Here is a 22,742-nt window from a genome sequence, read left to right as displayed (position 1 = left end):
TAATTGTTTTCACTTTTGTTTGATTTATTTCACAATGTAAACATTTATTTCCAGATATATATCTTATATTGAAATGGAAGAGAATTGAGAGACAGACAGAGAGACAGGTCACACCAATATAATCCTGTGTATCTACTTATAGTAAATACATGCTTCTCTGGAGACATGCAGGGGGGGGGGATAATGTAGGAGAGACGAGATCTGACGACCTCTGACTGGATGGAGGTCAACGTATCTGGGATCCTTTCTACACATTTACAGTATTTTGGTCTGTCAAATTGAAACACAAACAGAAACTCACTGCAGACAGAAAACTGCCAGCCAATGCAATTCATGTAGGAAACTAGGGAAGGCAGAGTGACTGTGAAAAGGTAGAAACGATATTCAGGTCCAATATTACACCTTGTGCTCACGCTCAGCTGTCTCTTCCGTGGGACTAGGAGCTACTACTAGCTTACCTCCAGAGGTTGATGATGTCATGACTTATATCTGTATCTCAGGATTCATACGGTTTAATACCTTACCTGTTTCCCTTACACATAGGTGGATACCTTTTTTTTAACATTGTTCCTGTGTTTTATGTTGTTTTATCTGTCTCTCTCGCTCGCTTGCTCACTCCACTCTCTCACTCCACTCGCTCACTCTCTCGCTCCACTCTCTCGCTCCACTCTCTCACTCCACTCGCTCCACTCTCTCACTCCACTCTCTCACTCCACTCTCTCACTCCTCTCTCTCACTCTACTCTCTCACTCCATTCTCTCCATTCTCTCACTTCACTCGCTCACACTCTCGCTCCACTCTCTCACTCCACTCGCTCCACTCTCTCCCTCTACTCTCTCACTCCACTCTCTCACTCTTTTCTCTCCATTCTCTCACTCCATTCTCTCACTCTCACTCCATTCTCTCACTCCACTCGCTTACTCCACTCTCTCACTCCATTCACTCACTCCACTCGCTCACTCTCACTCCACTCGCTCACTCCTCTCGCTCACTCTACTCGCTCACTCTCACTCCACTCTCTCACTCCATTCTCACTCTCACTCCACTCTCTCATTCCACTCTCTCACTCCACTCTCTCACTCCACTCTCTCACTATCATTATCTCACTCTCTCATTCCACTCTCTCACTCCACTCTCTCACTCCACTCTCTCACTCCTCTCTCGCATTCCACTCTCTCACTCCATTCTCTCTTTCTCAGGAGAGTCGCTGCCGTTGGCAACATCCAATCAGGTTCTGATCCGATTCACCTCCAAAGGCCAATCCAGCTCCAAAGGATTCCACCTGGTGTATCAAGGTAACACACACACACACACACACACACACACACACACACACACACACACACACACACACACACACACACACACACACACACACACACACACGAGTACATCTCACCCCTCTCTGTACCTCTCAGCCTGTTCTAACAGGAATGTTACCCTACTTTAATTATGTCTCTAAACATGTTTAACTGTGCTAAAGGGTTAACTATAGGTCTCTATCTACATGGTTTAACTGTGCTAAAGGGTAAACTATAGGTCTCTATCTACAAGGTTTAACTGTGCTAAAGGGTTAACTATAGGTCTCTAACCATGTTTAACTGTGCTAAAGGGTAAACTATAGGTCATAAACCATGTTTAACTGTGCTAAAGGGTAAACTATAGGTCTCTATCTACAAGGTTTAACTGTGCTAAAGGGTTAACTATAGGTCTCTATCTACATGGTTTAACTGTGCTAAAGGGTTAACTATAGGTCTCTATCTACAAGGTTTAACTGTGCTAAAGGGTAAACTATAGGTCTCTATCTACATGGTTTAACTGTGCTAAAGGGTTAACTATAGGTCATAAACCATGTTTAACTGTGCTAAAGGGTTAACTATAGGTCTCTATCTACAAGGTTTAACTGTGCTAAAGGGTTAACTATATGTCTCTATCTACAAGGTTTAACTGTGCTAAAGGGTTAACTATAGGTCTCTAACCATGTTTAACTGTGCTGAAGGGTTAACTATAGGTCATAAACCATGTTTAACTGTGCTGAAGGGTTAACTATAGGTCATAAACCATGTTTAACTGTGCTGAAGGGTTAACTATAGGTCTCTATCTACAAGGTTTAACTGTGCTAAAGGGTTAACTATAGGTCATAAACCATGTTTAACTGTGCTAAAGGGTTAACTATAGGTCTCTATCTACAAGGTTTAACTGTGCTAAAGGGTAAACTATAGGTCTCTAACCATGTTTAACTGTGCTGAAGGGTTAACTATAGGTCTCTATCTACATGGTTTAACTGTGCTAAAGGGTTAACTATAGGTCTCTAACCATGTTTAACTGTGCTAAAGGGTAAACTATATGTCTCTATCTACATGGTTTAACTGTGCTGAAGGGTAAACTATAGGTCTCTATCTACATGGTTTAACTGTGCTGAAGGGTAAACTATAGGTCTCTATCTACAAGGTTTAACTGTGCTAAAGGGTTAACTATAGGTCATAAACCATGTTTAACTGTGCTAAAGGGTTAACTATAGGTCTCTATCTACAAGGTTTAACTGTGCTAAAGGGTAAACTATAGGTCTCTAACCATGTTTAACTGTGCTGAAGGGTAAACTATAGGTCATAAACCATGTTTAACTGTGCTGAAGGGTAAACTATAGGTCTCTATCTACAAGGTTTAACTGTGCTGAAGGGTTAACTATAGGTCTCTATCTACAAGGTTTAACTGTGCTAAAGGGTAAACTATATGTCTCTATCTACAAGGTTTAACTGTGCTAAAGGGTAAACTATAGGTCATAAACCATGTTTAACTGTGCTAAAGGGTTAACTATAGGTCTCTAACCATGTTTAACTGTGCTAAAGGGTAAACTATATGTCTCTATCTACAAGGTTTAACTGTGCTAAAGGGTAAACTATATGTCTCTATCTACAAGGTTTAACTGTGCTAAAGGGTTAACTATAGGTCATAAACCATGTTTAACTGTGCTAAAGGGTTAACTATAGGTCTCTATCTACAAGGTTTAACTGTGCTAAAGGGTAAACTATAGGTCTCTAACCATGTTTAACTGTGCTGAAGGGTAAACTATAGGTCATAAACCATGTTTAACTGTGCTGAAGGGTAAACTATAGGTCTCTATCTACAAGGTTTAACTGTGCTGAAGGGTTAACTATAGGTCTCTATCTACAAGGTTTAACTGTGCTAAAGGGTAAACTATATGTCTCTATCTACAAGGTTTAACTGTGCTAAAGGGTAAACTATAGGTCATAAACCATGTTTAACTGTGCTAAAGGGTTAACTATAGGTCTCTAACCATGTTTAACTGTGCTAAAGGGTAAACTATATGTCTCTATCTACAAGGTTTAACTGTGCTAAAGGGTAAACTATATGTCTCTATCTACAAGGTTTAACTGTGCTAAAGGGTAAACTATAGGTCATAAACCATGTTTAACTGTGCTAAAGGGTTAACTATAGGTCTCTATCTACATGGTTTAACTGTGCTAAAGGGTAAACTATATGTCTCTATCTACAAGGTTTAACTGTGCTAAAGGGTTAACTATAGGTCTCTATCTACAAGGTTTAACTGTGCTAAAGGGTAAACTATATGTCTCTAACCATGTTTAACTGTGCTAAAGGGTAAACTATAGGTCATAAACCATGTTTAACTGTGCTAAAGGGTTAACTATAGGTCATAAACCAGGTTTAACTGTGCTAAAGGGTAAACTATATGTCTCTATCTACAAGGTTTAACTGTGCTAAAGGGTAAACTATAGGTCATAAACCATGTTTAACTGTGCTAAAGGGTTAACTATAGGTCATAAACCAGGTTTAACTGTGATAAAGGGTAAACTATATGTCTCTATCTACAAGGTTTAACTGTGCTAAAGGGTTAACTATAGGTCGCTATCTACAAGGTTTAACTGTGCTAAAGAGTTAACTATAGGTCTCTATCTACAAGGTTTAACTGTGCTAAAGGGTAAACTATAGGTCTCTATCTACAAGGTTTAACTGTGCTAAAGGGTTAACTATAGGTCTCTATCTACATGGTTTAACTGTGCTAAAGGGTTAACTATAGGTCTCTATCTACAAGGTTTAACTGTGCTAAAGAGTTAACTATAGGTCTCTATCTACATGGTTTAACTGTGCTAAAGGGTAAACTATGTGTCTAGATATAAAAAAAATATGATCAGTCTTTACATTTCTAAAACAGAAGGAATATAATATCTATTGTTACAGGAAACTAATTCTATACATATAGAGGGAAAATAACTTGGTTACTTTTCCCGTGGGTGAAAAACTCAAAATGGGTAATGATATTATTTGTAACATTCTTACCATCCAAACAGACCTATGTCATTGGACCGTATGTATGTTATTACCCCGTATGTTACTGGACCATATGTTATTACCCCGTATGTTACTGGACCGTATGTTACTGGACCGTATGTTATTAGCCCGTATGTTACTGGACCGTATGTTATTACCCCGTATGTTACTGGACCGTATGTTACTGGACCGTATGTTATTAGCCCGTATGTTACTGGACCGTATGTCATTGGACCGTATGTTATTGGACCGTATGTTATTGGACCGAATGTCATTACCCCGTATGTTATTGGACCGTATGTTACTGGACCGTATGTCATTACCCCGTATGTTATTGGACCGTATGTTAATGGACCGTATGTTATTGGACCGTATGTCATTACCCCGTATGTTATTGGACCGTATGTTACTGGACCGTATGTCATTGGACCGTATGTATGTTATTAACCCGTATGTTACTGGACCGTATGTTATTGGACCGTATGTTATTGGACTGTATGTTATTACCCCGTATGTTACTGGACCGTATGTTATTGGACCGTATGTTATTACCCCGTATGTTATTGGACCGTATGTTACTGGACCGTATGTTACTGGACCGTATGTTACTGGAACGTATGTTATTGGACCGTATGTTACTGGACCGTATGTTATTGGACTGTATGTTACTGGACCGTATGTTATTGGACCGTATGTTACTGGACCGTATGTTATTGGACCGTATGTTACTGGACCGTATGTTATTGGACCGTATGTTACTGGACCGTATGTTATTGGACCGTATGTTATTGGACCGCATGTTATTACCACGTATGTTACTGGACCGCATGTTATTACCCCATATGTTACTGGACCGCATGTTATTAACACGTATGTTATTGGACCGTATGTTATTGGACTGTATGTTATTACCCCGTATGTTACTGGACCGTATGTTATTACCCCGTATGTTACTGGACCGTATGTCATTACCCCGTATGTTACTGGACCATATGTCATTACCCCGTATGTTCCTGGACCGTATGTTATTGGACCGTATGTCATTACCCCGTATTTTATTGGACTGTATGTTACTGGACCGTATGTTATTGGACCGTATGTTACTGGATCGTATGTTATTGGACCGTATGTTAATGGGCCGTATGTCATTGGACCGTATGTTATTAACCCGTATGTTATTACCCCGTATGTTATTACCCCGTATGTTATTGGACCGTATGTTATTACCCCGTATGTTATTGGACCGTATGTTACTGCACCGTATGTTATTGGACCGTATGTTAATGGACCGTATGTCATTACCCCGTATGTTATTGGACCGTATATCATTACCCCGTATGTTATTACCCCGTATGTTATTGGACCGTATGTTATTACCCCGTATGTTATTACCCCGTATGTTATTACCCCGTATGTTATTGGACCATATGTTATTACCCCGTATGTTATTGGACCATATGTTATTACCCCGTATGTTATTGGACCATATGTTATTACCCCGTATGTTATTGGACCGTATGTTATTGTACCGTGTGTTATTGGACCGTATGTTATTGGACCGTATGTTATTACCCCGTATGTCATTGGACCGTATGTTATTGGACTGTATGTTATTACCCCGTATGTTATTACCCCGTATGTTATTACCCCGTATGTTACTGGACCGTATGTTATTTCCCCCTATGTTATTACCCCTTATGTTATTGGACCGTATGTCATTTGACCGTGTGTTATTGGACCGTGTGTTTTTGGACTGTATGTTATTGGACCGTATGTTATTACCCCGTATGTCATTGGACCGTATGTTATTACCCCGTATGTTATTACCCCGTATGTTATTACCCCGTATGTTATTACCCCGTATGTTACTGGACTGTATGTTATTACCCCCTATGTTATTACCCCGTATGTTATTGGACCGTATGTCATTGGACCGTATGTTATTACCCCGTATGTTATTACCCCGTATGGTATTACCCCGTATGTTACTGGACTGTATGTTATTACCCCCTATGTTATTACCCCGTATGTCATTGGACCGTATGTTATTACCCCGTATGTTACTGGACTGTATGTTATTGGACCGTATGTTTTTACCCCGTATGTTATTACCCCGTATGTTATTACCCCGTATGTTATTACCCCGTATGTTACTGGACTGTATGTTATTACCCCCTATGTTATTACCCCGTATGTTATTGGACCGTATGTCATTGGACCGTATGTTATTACCCCGTATGTTACTGGACCGTATGTTATTACCCCCTATGTTTTTACCCCATATGTTATTGGACCGTATGTCATTGGACCGTATGTTATTGGACCTTGTGTTATTACCCCGTATGTTATTGGACCGTGTGTTATTGGACCGTATGTTATTGGACCGTATGTCATTGGACCGTATGTCATTGGACCGTATGTCATTGGACCGTGTGTTATTGGACCGTATGTATGTTATTAACCCGTATGTTACTGGACCGTATGTTATTGGACCGTATGTTATTGGACTGTATGTTATTACCCCGTATGTTACTGGACCGTATGTTATTGGACCGTATGTTATTACCCCGTATGTTATTGGACCGTATGTTACTGGACCGTATGTTACTGGACCGTATGTTACTGGAACGTATGTTATTGGACCGTATGTTACTGGACCGTATGTTATTGGACTGTATGTTACTGGACCGTATGTTATTGGACCGTATGTTACTGGACCGTATGTTATTGGACCGTATGTTACTGGACCGTATGTTATTGGACCGTATGTTACTGGACCGTATGTTATTGGACCGTATGTTATTGGACCGCATGTTATTACCACGTATGTTACTGGACCGCATGTTATTACCCCATATGTTACTGGACCGCATGTTATTAACACGTATGTTATTGGACCGTATGTTATTGGACTGTATGTTATTACCCCGTATGTTACTGGACCGTATGTTATTACCCCGTATGTTACTGGACCGTATGTCATTACCCCGTATGTTACTGGACCATATGTCATTACCCCGTATGTTCCTGGACCGTATGTTATTGGACCGTATGTCATTACCCCGTATTTTATTGGACTGTATGTTACTGGACCGTATGTTATTGGACCGTATGTTACTGGATCGTATGTTATTGGACCGTATGTTAATGGGCCGTATGTCATTGGACCGTATGTTATTAACCCGTATGTTATTACCCCGTATGTTATTACCCCGTATGTTATTGGACCGTATGTTATTACCCGTATGTTATTGGACCGTATGTTACTGCACCGTATGTTATTGGACCGTATGTTAATGGACCGTATGTCATTACCCCGTATGTTATTGGACCGTATATCATTACCCCGTATGTTATTACCCCGTATGTTATTGGACCGTATGTTATTACCCCGTATGTTATTACCCCGTATGTTATTACCCCGTATGTTATTGGACCATATGTTATTACCCCGTATGTTATTGGACCATATGTTATTACCCCGTATGTTATTGGACCATATGTTATTACCCCGTATGTTATTGGACCGTATGTTATTGTACCGTGTGTTATTGGACCGTATGTTATTGGACCGTATGTTATTACCCCGTATGTCATTGGACCGTATGTTATTGGACTGTATGTTATTACCCCGTATGTTATTACCCCGTATGTTATTACCCCGTATGTTACTGGACCGTATGTTATTTCCCCTATGTTATTACCCCTTATGTTATTGGACCGTATGTCATTTGACCGTGTGTTATTGGACCGTGTGTTTTTGGACTGTATGTTATTGGACCGTATGTTATTACCCCGTATGTCATTGGACCGTATGTTATTACCCCGTATGTTATTACCCCGTATGTTATTACCCCGTATGTTATTACCCCGTATGTTACTGGACTGTATGTTATTACCCCCTATGTTATTACCCCGTATGTTATTGGACCGTATGTCATTGGACCGTATGTTATTACCCCGTATGTTATTACCCCGTATGGTATTACCCCGTATGTTACTGGACTGTATGTTATTACCCCCTATGTTATTACCCCGTATGTCATTGGACCGTATGTTATTACCCCGTATGTTACTGGACTGTATGTTATTGGACCGTATGTTTTTACCCCGTATGTTATTACCCCGTATGTTATTACCCCGTATGTTATTACCCCGTATGTTACTGGACTGTATGTTATTACCCCCTATGTTATTACCCCGTATGTTATTGGACCGTATGTCATTGGACCGTATGTTATTACCCCGTATGTTACTGGACCGTATGTTATTACCCCCTATGTTTTTACCCCATATGTTATTGGACCGTATGTCATTGGACCGTATGTTATTGGACCTTGTGTTATTACCCCGTATGTTATTGGACCGTGTGTTATTGGACCGTATGTTATTGGACCGTATGTCATTGGACCGTATGTCATTGGACCGTATGTCATTGGACCGTATGTTATTGGACCGTATGTCATTGGACCGTATGTCATTGGACCGTATGTTATTGGACCGTGTGTTATTGGACCGTGTGTTATTGGACCGTATGTTATTGGACCGTATGTTATTGGACCGTATGTTATTGGACCGTATGTTATTGGACCGTATGTTATTGGACCGTATGTCATTGGACCGTATGTTATTGGACCGTATGTCATTGGACCGTGTGTTATTGGACCGTATGTTATTGGACCGTGTGTTATTGGACCGTATGTTATTGGACCGTATGTTATTGGACCGTATGTCATTGGACCGTGTGTTATTGGACCGTATGTTATTGGACCGTGTGTCATTGGACCGTGTGTTATTGGACCGTATGTTATTGGACCGTAAACATATATGGCTCATTTATTTATATGGTTCAAATAATGATGATCCACACATCTTTGAGAATATATACTGTATAATAAATCATCAAGCTCTCAAACAATACAAGACCCTATTATTATGATGGGAGATTATAATACTGTGTGGAAATGAGGAGAGACGAACTTATCACACAAGTCAGAGTTATACTTAAACAATATCTTTATTCACTTATTAATAAGGGAGCAGGTTAATATAACACACACATATAAAGTGAATCGATTAAGTGCTCTACGATAAGGATGGCTGATCGACGAATCACGCTCAGACGAGACAAAAGTACAAAGGTCTTTTATAGCTAAGATACATCCCTTTACCTCTACCTACATGAAGACCAATAGATTTATAGAATGGCTCACAAGGTTAAGATTTGTATGAAAGATACCTACAATTCATAACAGAGAGTATCTGCTGTGTCAACAGTTCTCATTGGGTAGAGACCAGGGTCTGGCCCTCCGACTCCACACTGGAGCCATCTCTCCCTGGTACCATATAGAGCAGAAACATTAACTCATGTTCTCTGGAAAGCTCTTTAGGTTTTATCACCCAAAAGACATCGTACATCTCCTTTGTCAGTGTTATCTCCCAGAGGCTCATCCTCAGTAGAACACACACACACACAATAGTTCTAATAACCCTCTATTCTGTTGCATAAAACAACCAATACACTTATTATAACATAATGTTGCAAGTTTTGATAAATAATTGATAATAATTGATAAATTACTCAATTGACCATGAAGGAAATCACACTACAAACTATCACCCTCATGGTCTTTCATGGTTATATTGGAACTAGTGGATACATGGAGGTTTAATATCCTGACTTAGTGAGATATACATGGAGGAGGTTTAATAGCCTGACCTAGTGAGATATACATGGAGGAGGTTTAATATCCTGACTTAGTGAGATATACATGGAGGAGGTTTAATAGCCTGACCTAGTGAGATATACATGGAGGAGGTTTAATATCCTGACTTAGTGAGATATACATGGAGGAGGTTTAATATCCTGACCTAGTGAGATATACATGGAGGAGGTTTAATATCCTGACCTAGTGAGATATACATGGAGGAGGTTTAATATCCTGACCTAGTGAGGTATACATGGAGGAGGTTTAATACCCTGACCTAGTGAGATATACATGGAGGTTTAATACCCTGACCTAGTGAGATATACATGGAGGAGGTTTAATATCCTGACCTAGTGAGATATACATGGAGGAGGTTTAATATCCTAACCTAGTGAGATATACATGGAGGAGGTTTAATATCCTGACCTAGTGAGATATACATGGAGGAGGTTTAATATCCTGACCTAGTGAGATATACATGGAGGAGGTTTAATATCCTGACCTAGTGAGATATACATGGAGGTTTAATATCCTGACCTAGTGAGATATACATGGAGGAGGTTTAATATCCTGACCTAGTGAGATATACATGGAGGAGGTTTAATATCCTGACTTAGTGAGATATACATGGAGGTTTAATATCCTGACCTAGTGAGATATACATGGAGGAGGTTTAATATCCTGACCTAGTGAGATATACATGGAGGAGGTTTAATATCCTGACCTAGTGAGATATACATGGAGGAGGTTTAATATCCTGACCTAGTGAGATATACATGGAGGAGGTTTAATATCCTGACCTAGTGAGATATACATGGAGGAGTTTTAATATCCTAACCTAGTGAGATATACATGGAGGAGGTTTAATATCCTGACCTAGTGAGATATACATGGAGGAGGTTTAATATCCTGACCTAGTGAGATATACATGGAGGAGGTTTAATATCCTGACCTAGTGAGATATACATGGAGGAGGTTTAATATCCTGACCTAGTGAGATATACATGGAGGAGGTTTAATATCCTGACCTAGTGAGATATACATGGAGGAGGTTTAATATCCTGACCTAGTGAGATATACATGGAGGAGGTTTAATATCCTGACTTAGTGAGATATACATGGAGGAGGTTTAATATCCTGACTTAGTGAGATATACATGGAGGTTTAATATCCTGACCTAGTGAGATATACATGGAGGAGGTTTAATATCCTGACCTAGTGAGATATACATGGAGGTTTAATACCCTAACCTAGTGAGATATACATGGAGGAGGTTTAATATCCTGACCTAGTGAGATATACATGGAGGTTTAATACCCTAACCTAGTGAGATATACATGGAGGTTTAATATCCTAACCTAGTGAGATATACATGGAGGAGGTTTAATATCCTGACTTAGTGAGATATACAGGAGGCTAAGTCAAGATACTCGTTTTTGATTACTTTCTTAGGTCATTCTCGTTGGCACCAAAATTTTATTTTTTAATTGATAGTGGACAGAATGTGGTCCGCCCACCTCTCCTACCCCGCCCACCTCTCCTACCCCGCCCACCTCTCCTACCCCGCCCACCTCTCCTACTCCGCCCACCTCTCCTGCAGGAAGTAAGCACATCCAAACCCAGTAAACAGAGCAGGAAGGGGCCGTCACAGATGACAACTTGTTTTTCACAAAGACAGAAGAATTTATAACAAACTTGTTCTGAAATAACATAGGTACAGCAGATCCCCTTATTGTATGGGACACCCTGCAATTCAATTCTCATCTTTAAAACAAAAAGCAATTTATGTCAAAAGTGTCTATGTTACCAAAGGAAATTTAATGACTAACAGAACAGATAGATAGCAATAAAAACTGAACCATAGAGGCACTGAATAAGTTAGAGGAAAAACAAAAATAAATGGAGGAACTTATTCAAGAAAGATCCCGTGTAATATATTACAACAAAAAAAAGCGAACTGGATGGAATATTTGGAAAAATACACAAAATAATGTTTTTATCTTCAGAAGGGAAATGCCAAAAATAATTTACAGAAACTTGTTACAAATGACTCATCCGTGATTCACCAAACTATATTTTGAAAGAGCAAAGTATTTTAAGCATTTTTTATTTTATTTTTCAGTCTCTTCCATCTCCTCTAACTGAAGTTAATTGTAAAGGATTCATTTTTCTATTAATAACGTCAAATTAATAGTCGTACAGAAAGATTAATGTGAAGGTTAAATTACAGAGGAGGAAGTTCTTGATGCAGTTAAAGTCTGGGAAAAGTCCAGGGCTGGATGGCAGACCAGTTGAGGTATAAAACACCCACGTCCTTGTCCTCAGAGGTCCGTTATAGTTTTAACCATTAAGTTAAAGTCCGGGAAAAGTCCAGGGCTGGATGGCAGACCAGTTGAGGTATAAAACACCCACGTCCTTGTCCTCAGAGGTCCGTTATAGTTTTAACCATTCATTGAAAACGGTAGATTATATCAGACACTCAACAAGAAGGTCTGATGTCATTATTACTGAAACAGGATCCAATGTGGTCAATATAAAGACCCATTTAAAACATTAGAGTCGTACTGCAGTGCCAGCTGTGCCATCAGAGTCCCTGGGTTCGCGCCCAGGCTCTGTCGTAACCGGCCGCGACCGGGAGGTACGTGGGGCGACGCACAATTGGCCTAGCGTCGTCCAGGTTAGGGAGGGCTTGGTCGGTAGGGATGTCCTTGTCTCATCGCGCACCAGCGACTCCTGTAGCGGGCCGGGCGCAGTGCGCGCTAACCAAGGTTGCCGGGTGCACGGTGTGTTAAGAAGCAGTACGGCTGGTTGGGTTGTGTATCGGAGGACGCATGACATTCAACCTTCGTCTCTCCCGAGCCCGTACGGGAGTTGTAGCGATGAGACAAGATAGTAGCTACTACAATAATTGGATACCACGAAAATTGGGGAGAAAAAGGGGTAAAATTCAACAAAAAATAAATAAATAAACATTAGAGTCACCATACAGTTAGTTCAGTGTTGGGATGTTAAACATTAGAGTCACCATACAGTTAGTTCAGTGTTGGGATGTTAAACATTAGAGTCACCATACAGTTAGTTCAGTGTTGGGATGTTAAACATTAGAGTCACCATACAGTTAGTTCAGTGTTGGGATGTTAAACATTAGAGTCACCATACAGTTAGTTCAGTGTTGGGATGTTAAACATTAGAGTCACCATACAGTTAGTTCAGTGTTGGGATGTTAAACATTAGAGTCACCATACAGTTAGTTCAGTGTTGGGATGTTAAACATTAGAGTCACCATACAGTTAGTTCAGTGTTGGGATGTTAAACATTAGAGTCACCATACAGTTAGTTCAGTGTTGGGATGTTAAACATTAGAGTCACCATACAGTTAGTTCAGTGTTGGGATGTAAAACTTTAGAGTCACCTTAGTTCAGTGTTGGGATGTTAAACATTAGAGTCACCTTAGTTCAGTGTTGGGATGTTAAACATTAGAGTCACCTTACAGTTAGTTCAGTGTTGGGATGTAAAACATTAGAGTCACCTTAGTTCAGTGTTGGGATGTTAAACATTAGAGTCACCTTACAGTTAGTTCAGTGTTTTGATGTAAAACATTTCTAGCTAAATGCTTGTCACATAGAATTAAAAAGGTGTTGTTGGATATTATTCATCCTAATCAGACAGGTTTTTTACATGGACATTGGAGATAATATAAGACAAGTACTACACCAGGCCTGGTATTCATAGCTGACTTTGAAAAGGCCTTTGATAAAGTCCGACTAGAATTTATACATAAATATCTGGACTGCTTGGACTCTAATGCAATAGATTACAGTCATGTATAGTAACCAGCAGGTGTAAAATAGTAAATAATGTTTACTTCTCAGAAAAAAACTAAATTATCTAGAGGAGTATAAACAAGGCTGTCCACTATCTGCATCACTACAGACCTTGGTTCAAATTCAGGCTGTATCACTTCCGGCTGTGATTGGGAGTCCCGTAGGGCGGTGCCCAGCGTTATTCAGGTTTGGCCGGGGTCGGCCGTCATTTGGAGTCCCGTAGGGCGGTGCCCAGCGTTATTCAGGTTTGGCCGGGGTCGGCCGTCATTTGGAGTCCCGTAGGGCGGTGCCCAGCGTTATTCAGGTTTGGCCGGGGTCGGCCGTCATTTGGAGTCCCGTAGGGCGGTGCCCAGCGCTATTCAGGTTTGGCCGGGGTCGGCCGTCATTGGGAGTCCCGTAGGGCGGTGCCCAGCGTTATTCAGGTTTGGCCGGGGTCGGCCGTCATTGGGAGTCCCGTAGGGCGGTGCCCAGCGTTATTCAGGTTTGGCCGGGGTCGGCCGTCATTGGGAGTCCCGTAGGGCGGTGCCCAGCGTTATTCAGGTTTGGCCGGGGTCGGCCGTCATTGGGAGTCCCGTAGGGCGGTGCCCAGCGTTATTCAGGTTTGGCCGGGGTCGGCCGTCATTGGGAGTCCCGTGGGGCGGTGCCCAGCGTTATTCAGGTTTGGCCGGGGTCGGCCGTCATTGGGAGTCCCGTAGGGCGGTGCCCAGCGTTATTCAGGTTTGGCCGGGGTCGGCCGTCATTGGGAGTCCCGTAGGGCGGTGCCAGCGTTAAACAGGTTTGGCCGGGGATTGGAAAAGATTCAGACAATCATTGGAGTCCCGTACAGGCGGTGCCCAGCGTTATTCAGGTTTGGCCGGGGTCGGCCGTCATTGGGAGTCCCGTAGGGCGGTGCCCAGCGTTATTCAGGTTTGGCCGGGGTCGGCCGTCATTGTAAATAACAAGTTGTTCTTAACTGCCACTTTAAACAAAGGTTACACACGGGGTGATTGGAAAAGATTCAGACAATTACATTGATAGAAGCCACAATCTACAGTATCTGCAATATTAAAGCTGCTCTACTATAAAATAACATTTAATAAACTATTTTTCTCAGAAGGTTTATTTAGGGGCCGGAGTTTCCCTTGTCAGGAGAAACTCGGGGTTCTAGATAATCACCAGAAAGTTTATTTAGGGGCCGGAGTTTCCCTTGTCAGGAGAAACTCGGGTTCTAGATAATCACCAGAAGGTTTAATTAGGGGCCGGAGTTTCCCTTGTCAGGAGAAACTCGGGGTTCTAGATAATCACCAGAAGGTTTATTTAGGGGCCGGAGTTTCCCTTGTCAGGAGAAACTCGGGGTTCTAGATAATCACCAGAAGGTTTAATTAGGGGCTGGAGTTTCCCTTGTCAGGAGAAACTCGGGGTTCTAGATAATCACCAGAAGGTTTATTTAGGGGCTGGAGTTTCCCTTGTCAGGAGAAACTCGGGGTTCTAGATAATCACCAGAAGGTTTATTTAGGGGCTGGAGTTTCCCTTGTCAGGAGAAACTCGGGGTTCTAGATAATCACCAGAAGGTTTATTTAGGGGCCGGAGTTTCCCTTGTCAGGAGAAACTCGGGGTTCTAGATAATCACCAGAAGGTTTATTTAGGGGCTGGAGTTTCCCTTGTCAGGAGAAACTCGGGGTTCTAGATAATCACCAGAAGGTTTAATTAGGGGCTGGAGTTTCCCTTGTCAGGAGAAACTCGGGGTTCTAGATAATCACCAGAAGGTTTAATTAGGGGCTGGAGTTTCCCTTGTCAGGAGAAACTCGGGGTTCTAGATAATCACCAGAAGGTTTAATTAGGGGCTGGAGTTTCCCTTGTCAGGAGAAACTCGGGGTTCTAGATAATCACCAGAAGGTTTAATTAGGGGCTGGAGTTTCCCTTGTCAGGAGAAACTCGGGGTTCTAGATAATCACCAGAAGGTTTATTTAGGGGCGGAGTTTCCCTTGTCAGGAGAAACTCGGGGTTCTAGATAATCACCAGAAGGTTTATTTAGGGGCCGGAGTTTCCCTTGTCAGGAGAAACTCGGGTTCTAGATAATCACCAGAAGGTTTAATTAGGGGCTGGAGTTTCCCTTGTCAGGAGAAACTCGGGGTTCTAGATAATCACCAGAAGGTTTATTTAGGGGCCGGAGTTTCCCTTGTCAGGAGAAACTCGGGGTTCTAGATAATCACCAGAAGGTTTATTTAGGGGCTGGAGTTTCCCTTGTCAGGAGAAACTCGGGGTTCTAGATAATCACCAGAAGGTTTAATTAGGGGCTGGAGTTTCCCTTGTCAGGAGAAACTCGGGGTTCTAGATAATCACCAGAAGGTTTAATTAGGGGCTGGAGTTTCCCTTGTCAGGAGAAACTCGGGGTTCTAGATAATCACCAGAAGGTTTAATTAGGGGCTGGAGTTTCCCTTGTCAGGAGAAACTCGGGGTTCTAGATAATCACCAGAAGGTTTAATTAGGGGCTGGAGTTTCCCTTGTCAGGAGAAACTCGGGGTTCTAGATAATCACCAGAAGGTTTAATTAGGGGCTGGAGTTTCCCTTGTCAGGAGAAACTCGGGGTTCTAGATAATCACCAGAAGGTTTATTTAGGGGCTGGAGTTTCCCTTGTCAGGAGAAACTCGGGGTTCTAGATAATCACCAGAAGGTTTAATTAGAGGCCGGAGTTTCCCTTGTCAGGAGAAACTCGGGGTTCTAGATAATCACCAGAAGGTTTATTTAGGGGCTGGAGTTTCCCTTGTCAGGAGAAACTCGGGGTTCTAGATAATCACCAGAAGGTTTAATTAGGGGCTGGAGTTTCCCTTGTCAGGAGAAACTCGGGGTTCTAGATAATCACCAGAAGGTTTAATTAGGGGCTGGAGTTTCCCTTGTCAGGAGAAACTCGGGGTTCTAGATAATCACCAGAAGGTTTAATTAGGGGCTGGAGTTTCCCTTGTCAGGAGAAACTCGGGGTTCTAGATAATCACCAGAAGGTTTATTTAGGGGCTGGAGTTTCCCTTGTCAGGAGAAACTCGGGGTTCTAGATAATCACCAGAAGGTTTAATTTAGGGGCTGGAGTTTCCCTTGTCAGAGAAACTCAGGGTTCTAGATAATCACCAGAAGGTTTAATTAGGGGCTGGAGTTTCCCTTGTCAGGAGAAACTCGGGTTCTAGATAATCACCAGAAGGTTTATTTAGGGGCCAAGGAGTTTCCCTTTCAGTCCCAGAGAGAAAGGAGGACGGGGAATAACTTTGGGGTTCCGCTTTGAGATAATCACCAGAAGGTTTATTTAGGGGCTAACTGGAACTTTCCCTTGTCAGGAGAAACTCAGGGTTCTAGATAATCACCAGAAGGTTTAATTAGGGGACACAGAGTTTCCCTGTCAGGAGAAACTCAGGGTTCTAGATAATCACAGAGACACACCTGTGTAGTAAAGCTACCTGTAGTGGACCAGACAAACACTCTTCTTCTCTTCCTCTGACAGCGGTGCCACAGAGACACAGTGCCACCCAGTGCACTTCAGTCCCAGGTAGGACCAGAGACACACCTGGGAGGAGGACACACCTGTATACGGGAATAACTTTGCTGTGGGAGCACACCTGATCCGCTTATGAATGTTCCCCCACAGGATACGTATTGGAGGGAGACCACCTGCCATAGGTAGGACACAGTCTGACTGTCCCCAACACAGAGACCCTGGCACACCTAACTGGAACTCATCTATACCCAGCTGTATAGGTAGGACACAGAGACACACCTGTGTAGGTAGGACACAGAGACACACCTGTATAGGTAGGACACAGAGACACACCTGTATAGGTAGGACACAGAGACACACCTGTATAGGTAGGACACAGAGACACACCTGTATAGGTAGGACACAGAGACACACCTGTATAGGTAGGACACAGAGACACACCTGTATAGGTAGGACACAGAGACACACCTGTATAGGTAGGACACAGAGACACACCTGTATACACACCTGGTAGGACACAGAGACACACCTGTGTAGGTAGGACACAGAGACACACCTGTATAGGTAGGACACAGAGACACACCTGTGTAGGTAGGACACAGAGACACACCTGTATAGGTAGGACACAGAGACACACCTGTATAGGTAGGACACAGAGGCACACCTGTATAGGTAGGACACAGAGACACACCTGTATAGGTAGGACACAGAGACACACCTGTATAGGTAGGACACAGAGACACACCTCTATAGGTAGGACACAGAGACACCTGTCTACTCTGATAAGGAGGGACTCTAACCAACTAGCCCCTCCCAGATTGATGTAGGCTGCCAGCCATCCCATCGCCCCTAGCAACCAGTCCAAACGCAGCCATGCGACCACACAGGTGGCAGTACTGCTGTGGGTCAAACACACACACACACACACACACACACACACACACACACACACACACACACACACACACACACACACACTCCTTGAAACCCGTGATGAGGCAGATGTTCACCTGTGCGCTCCAGTGCAGCCACCAGATGTGGCAGCAAGCAGGGAACACCGTGTTAACACATTGGACACAGAGATTCAGAATGTCTTCTACTGTGTTGACACATTGGACACAGAGATTCAGAATGTCTTCCACTGTGTTGACACATTGGACACAGAGATGTAGAATGTCTTCCATTGTGTTGACACATTGGACACAGAGATTCAGAATGTCTTCTACTGTGTTGACACATTGGACACAGAGATGTAGAATGTCTTCTACTGTGTTGACACATTGGACACAGAGATGTAGAATGTCTTCTACTGTGTTGACACATTGGACACAGAGATGTAGAATGTCTTCTACTGTGTTGACACATTGGACACAGAGATGTAGAATGTCTTCCATTGTGTTTGCCTCTGTGTTTTTTCTTACTTCTTTGCATTTTTCTTGATTCTCTCGATGATAATGTCCCTGTTTGGTTCATGTTGTTCTCTCTCTTTACTTGTCTTTCTCTCTATTTCATTTCTGACCCTCTCCCTCCCTCCCTCCCTCCCTCCCTCCCTCCCTCTCCTCTCCTCCCTCCTCTCCTCCTCTCCTCCCTCCCTCCCACTCTCTCTCTCCTCCCTCCCCTCCCTCCCTCCCTCCCTCCCTCCCTCCCCCCTCCCTCCCTCCCTCCCTCCCTCCCTCTCCTCTCCATCTCCTCTCCTCCCCTCCCTCCCTCCCTCCCTCCCTCCCTCCCTCCCTCCCTCCCTCTCTCCCTCTCCTCTCCTCTCCCTCCTCTCCACTCCCTCTCCCTCTCCTCCCTCCCCTCCCCTCCCTCCCTCCCTCCCTCCCTCCCTCCCTCCAGTACCATGTGGTGGTAATCTGACCCAGAGGACCGGTACCATCCTGTCTCCTGGTTTTCCTGAGCCCTATCTCAACAGCCTCAACTGTGTCTGGAAGATCACGGTCCCGGAAGGATCAGGAATACAAGTATGAACCTCTGAGTATCTTACCTCTATATTTTTTCACCCTCCTGTCAGAAGCTTTTCATTGAGTCTTGAACAGCCTTTAAACATTTCCTAAACAGCTTCTACCCACAAGCTTCTATCCTGTTGTCTAGTCACTTTACCCCTACCTACAGTATACTTCTGTTACTGTCTATTATCTATCCTTTACCCCTACCTACAGTATACTTCTGTTACTGTCTATTATCTATCCTTTACCTACAGTATACTGCTGCTACTGTCTATTATCTATCCTTTACCCCTACCTACAGTATACTGATGTTACTGTCTATTATCTATCCTTTACCCCTACCTACAGTATAATGCTGTTACTGTCTATTATCTATCCTTTACCCCTACCTACAGTATACTGCTATTACTGTCTATTATCTATCCTTTACCCCTACCTACAGTATACTGCTGTTACTGTCTATTATCTATCCTTTACCCTTACCTACAGTATACTGCTGTTACTGTCTATTATCTATCCTTTACCCCTACCTACAGTATACTGCTGTTACTGTCTATTATCTATCCTTTACCCCTACCTACAGTATACTGCTGTTACTGTCTATTATCTATCCTTTACCCCTACCTACAGTATACTGCTGTTACTGTCTATTATCTATCCTTTACCCCTACCTACAGTATACTGCTGTTACTGTCTATTATCTATCCTTTACCCCTACCTACAGTATACTCTCCTACTCCTCTTATCTATCCTTTACCCTCCTCAGTATACTCTCCTCTGTCTATTATCTATCTCCCCTACCCCTGCTCTCTTCTATCCCTCCCTCCCTTACTCCCTCCTCCCTATACTGCTCCTCTCCTCTCATTCCCTCTTCTCTCCCTCCTCTCCTCTGCATTCCCTGTCTTTTCTATCCTTTCCTCTCCTTTCCTGTCCTCTCCTCTTATCCCCTTTCACCTCTCCTCTCCTCAACTGTATATCCTTCCTCTCCTCCTCAGATCCTGTTACTGTCTATTATCAGTTTTGTGACTGAACAGAACTGGGATTCTCTAGATCTGTTTGATGGAGGAGACCTACAGTACACCATGCTGTTAGCTTCTCAGGTATCTATCCTTTACCCTCTCTCTATCTCCTTGTTTCTCTCTCTATCCTCTATCCCTATCTCATTGTTTCTCTCTATTATCTCCTTGTTTCTCTCTCTCTCTCTCTCTCTCTCTCTCTCCTCTCTCTCTCTCTCTCTATCTCCTTGTTTCTCTCTCTCCTCTCTCCTATCTCCATGTTTCTCTCTCTCCTCTCTCTCCATCTCCTTGTTTCTCTCTCTCCCCTCTCTCTCTATCTCCTTGTTTCTCTCTATCTCCATGTTTCTCTCTCTCTCCCTCTCTATCTCCTTGTTTCTCTCTCTCCTCTCTATCCCATCTCCTCTCCTTGTTTCTCTCTCTCTCCTCTCTCTATCTCCTTGTTTCTCTCTCCTCTCTCCTCCTCTCTCTCTATCTCCTTGTTTCTCTCTCTCAGAACTCTCTCTATCTCATTGTTTCTCTCTCTCCATGCTCTCTAGCCTCTCTCTCTATCTCCTTGTTTCTCTCTCTCTCTCTCTCTCTATCTCCTTGTTTCTCTCTCTCCTCTCTCTCTATCTCCTTGTTTCTCTCTCTCTCTCTCTCTCTCTCTCTCTCTATCTCCTTGTTTCTCTCTCTCTCTCTCTATCCTCTCTCTCTATCTCCTTGTTTCTCTCTCTCTCTCTCTCTATCTCCTTGTTTCTCTCTCTCCCTCTCTCTATCCTCTCTCTCTATCTCCTTGTTTCTCTCTCTCCTCTCTCTCTCTATCTCCTTGTTTCTCTATCTCCTCTCTCTCTCTCTCTCTATCTCCTTGTTTCTCTTTCTCTCTCTCTCTATCTCCTTGTTTCTCTCTCTCCCTCTCTCTATCTCCATCTCCTTGTTTCTCTCTCTCTCTCTCTCTCTATCTCCTTGTTTCTCTCTCTCCTCTCTCTCTATCTCCTTGTTTCTCTCTCTCCTCTCTCTATCCTCTCTCTCTATCTCCTTGTTTCTCTCTCTCCTCTCTCTCTATCTCCTTGTTTCTCTCTCTCATCTCTCTCTCCTCTCTCTCTATCTCCTTGTTTCTCTCTCTCCTCTCTCTATCCTCTCTCTCTATCTCCTTGTTTCTCTCTCTCCTCTCTCTCTCTATCTCCTTGTTTCTCTCTCTCCTCTCTCTCTATCTCCTTGTTTCTCTCTCTCCTCTCTCTATCCTCTCTCTCTATCTCCTTGTTTCTCTCTCTCCTCTCTCTATCCTCTCTCTCTATCTCCTTGTTTCTCTCTCTCCTCTCTCTCTATTTCCTTGTTTCTCTCTCTCCTCTCTCTATCCTCTCTCTCTATCTCCTTGTTTCTCTCTCTCCTCTCTCTCTATCTCCTTGTTTCTCTCTCTCCTCTCTCTCTCCTCTCTCTATCTCCTTGTTTCTCTTTCTCCTCTCTCTCTATCTCCATGTTTCTCTCTCTCCCCTCTCTCTATCTCCATGTTTCTCTCTCTCCTCTCTCTCTCTATCTCCTTGTTTCTCTCTCTCCTCTCTCTCTATCTCCTTGTTTCTCTCTCTCCTCTCTCTCTCCTCTCTCTATCTCCTTGTTTCTCTCTCTCCTCTCTCTATCCTCTCTCTCTATCTCCTTGTTTCTCTCTATCTCCTTGTTTCTCTCTCTCCTCTCTCTCTCCTCTCTCTCTATCTCCTTGTTTCTCTTTCTCCTCTCTCTCTATCTCCATGTTTCTCTCTCTCCCCTCTCTCTATCTCCATGTTTCTCTCTCTCCCCTCTCTCTATCTCCATGTTTCTCTCTCTCCCCTCTCTCTATCTCCATGTTTCTCTCTCTCCTCTCTCTTTCTAATTGTGTCTGTGTGTTTGTGCGTGCATGGTGAAGGGTTGCACCTTTGTTATTATAGGTGAGTTGGGGATGGTGAAGGATCTATCCTCCACCACAGGCTGTCGTTTACCAGTGACTAACCCACTGTGACCTGTTACTATGGAGACAAAGGGAAGCAGCAGTCTATCCTCTTCAATATGTTTTATTTGACCTTTCACCTTTTATTTAACCAGACAAGTCAGTTAAGAACAAATTCTTATTTTCAATGACGGCCCTAAGGAACAGTGGGTTAAATGCCTTGTTCAGGGGGCAGAACAACAGATTTTTACCTTGTCAGCTCAGGGATTCGATCTTGCTACTTTTCAGTTACTAGTCCAATGCTCTAAGACCCCCCTCTAACCAGTAGTCTACCTGCCTCCCCCCTCTAACCACTAGGCTACCTGCCTCCCCCCTCTAACCACTAGGCTACCTGCCTCCCCCTCTAACCACTAGGCTACCTGCCTCCCCTCTAACCACTAGGCTACATGCCTCCCCCTCTAACCACTAGTCTACCTGCCCCCCCCTAACCACTAGTCTACCTGCACCCCCCTCTAACCACTAGGCTACCTGCCTCCCCCTCTAACCACTAGTCTACCTGCCCCCCCCCCTCTAACCA

The 22,742-nt window shown here is 43.1% G+C and overlaps 1 protein-coding gene across 1 annotated transcript in view; it reads left to right on the top strand.

Annotated features, from left to right (window-relative positions):
• The window catches only part of LOC115124127 (CUB and sushi domain-containing protein 2), a gene marked incomplete at both ends in the record, with an annotated part of 130,816 nt that overhangs the window by 99,977 nt on the left and 8,097 nt on the right, over positions 1–22,742 (top strand). The window contains 5 exons of the mRNA XM_065015731.1: positions 1,200–1,295; positions 11,514–11,622; positions 17,457–17,566; positions 19,143–19,267; positions 20,248–20,327. Coding sequence (XP_064871803.1) covers positions 1,200–1,295; positions 11,514–11,622; positions 17,457–17,566; positions 19,143–19,267; positions 20,248–20,327 — 520 coding nt within the window. The remainder of the gene's footprint in view (positions 1–1,199; positions 1,296–11,513; positions 11,623–17,456; positions 17,567–19,142; positions 19,268–20,247; positions 20,328–22,742) is intronic.

The sequence above is a fragment of the Oncorhynchus nerka genome, unplaced genomic scaffold (assembly GCF_034236695.1).
Source record: "Oncorhynchus nerka isolate Pitt River unplaced genomic scaffold, Oner_Uvic_2.0 unplaced_scaffold_1298, whole genome shotgun sequence".
Classification (NCBI taxonomy): domain Eukaryota; kingdom Metazoa; phylum Chordata; class Actinopteri; order Salmoniformes; family Salmonidae; genus Oncorhynchus; species Oncorhynchus nerka.
Note: the sequence above shows the minus strand (reverse complement) of the source record. Positions and strands in the feature narration are given on the sequence as shown.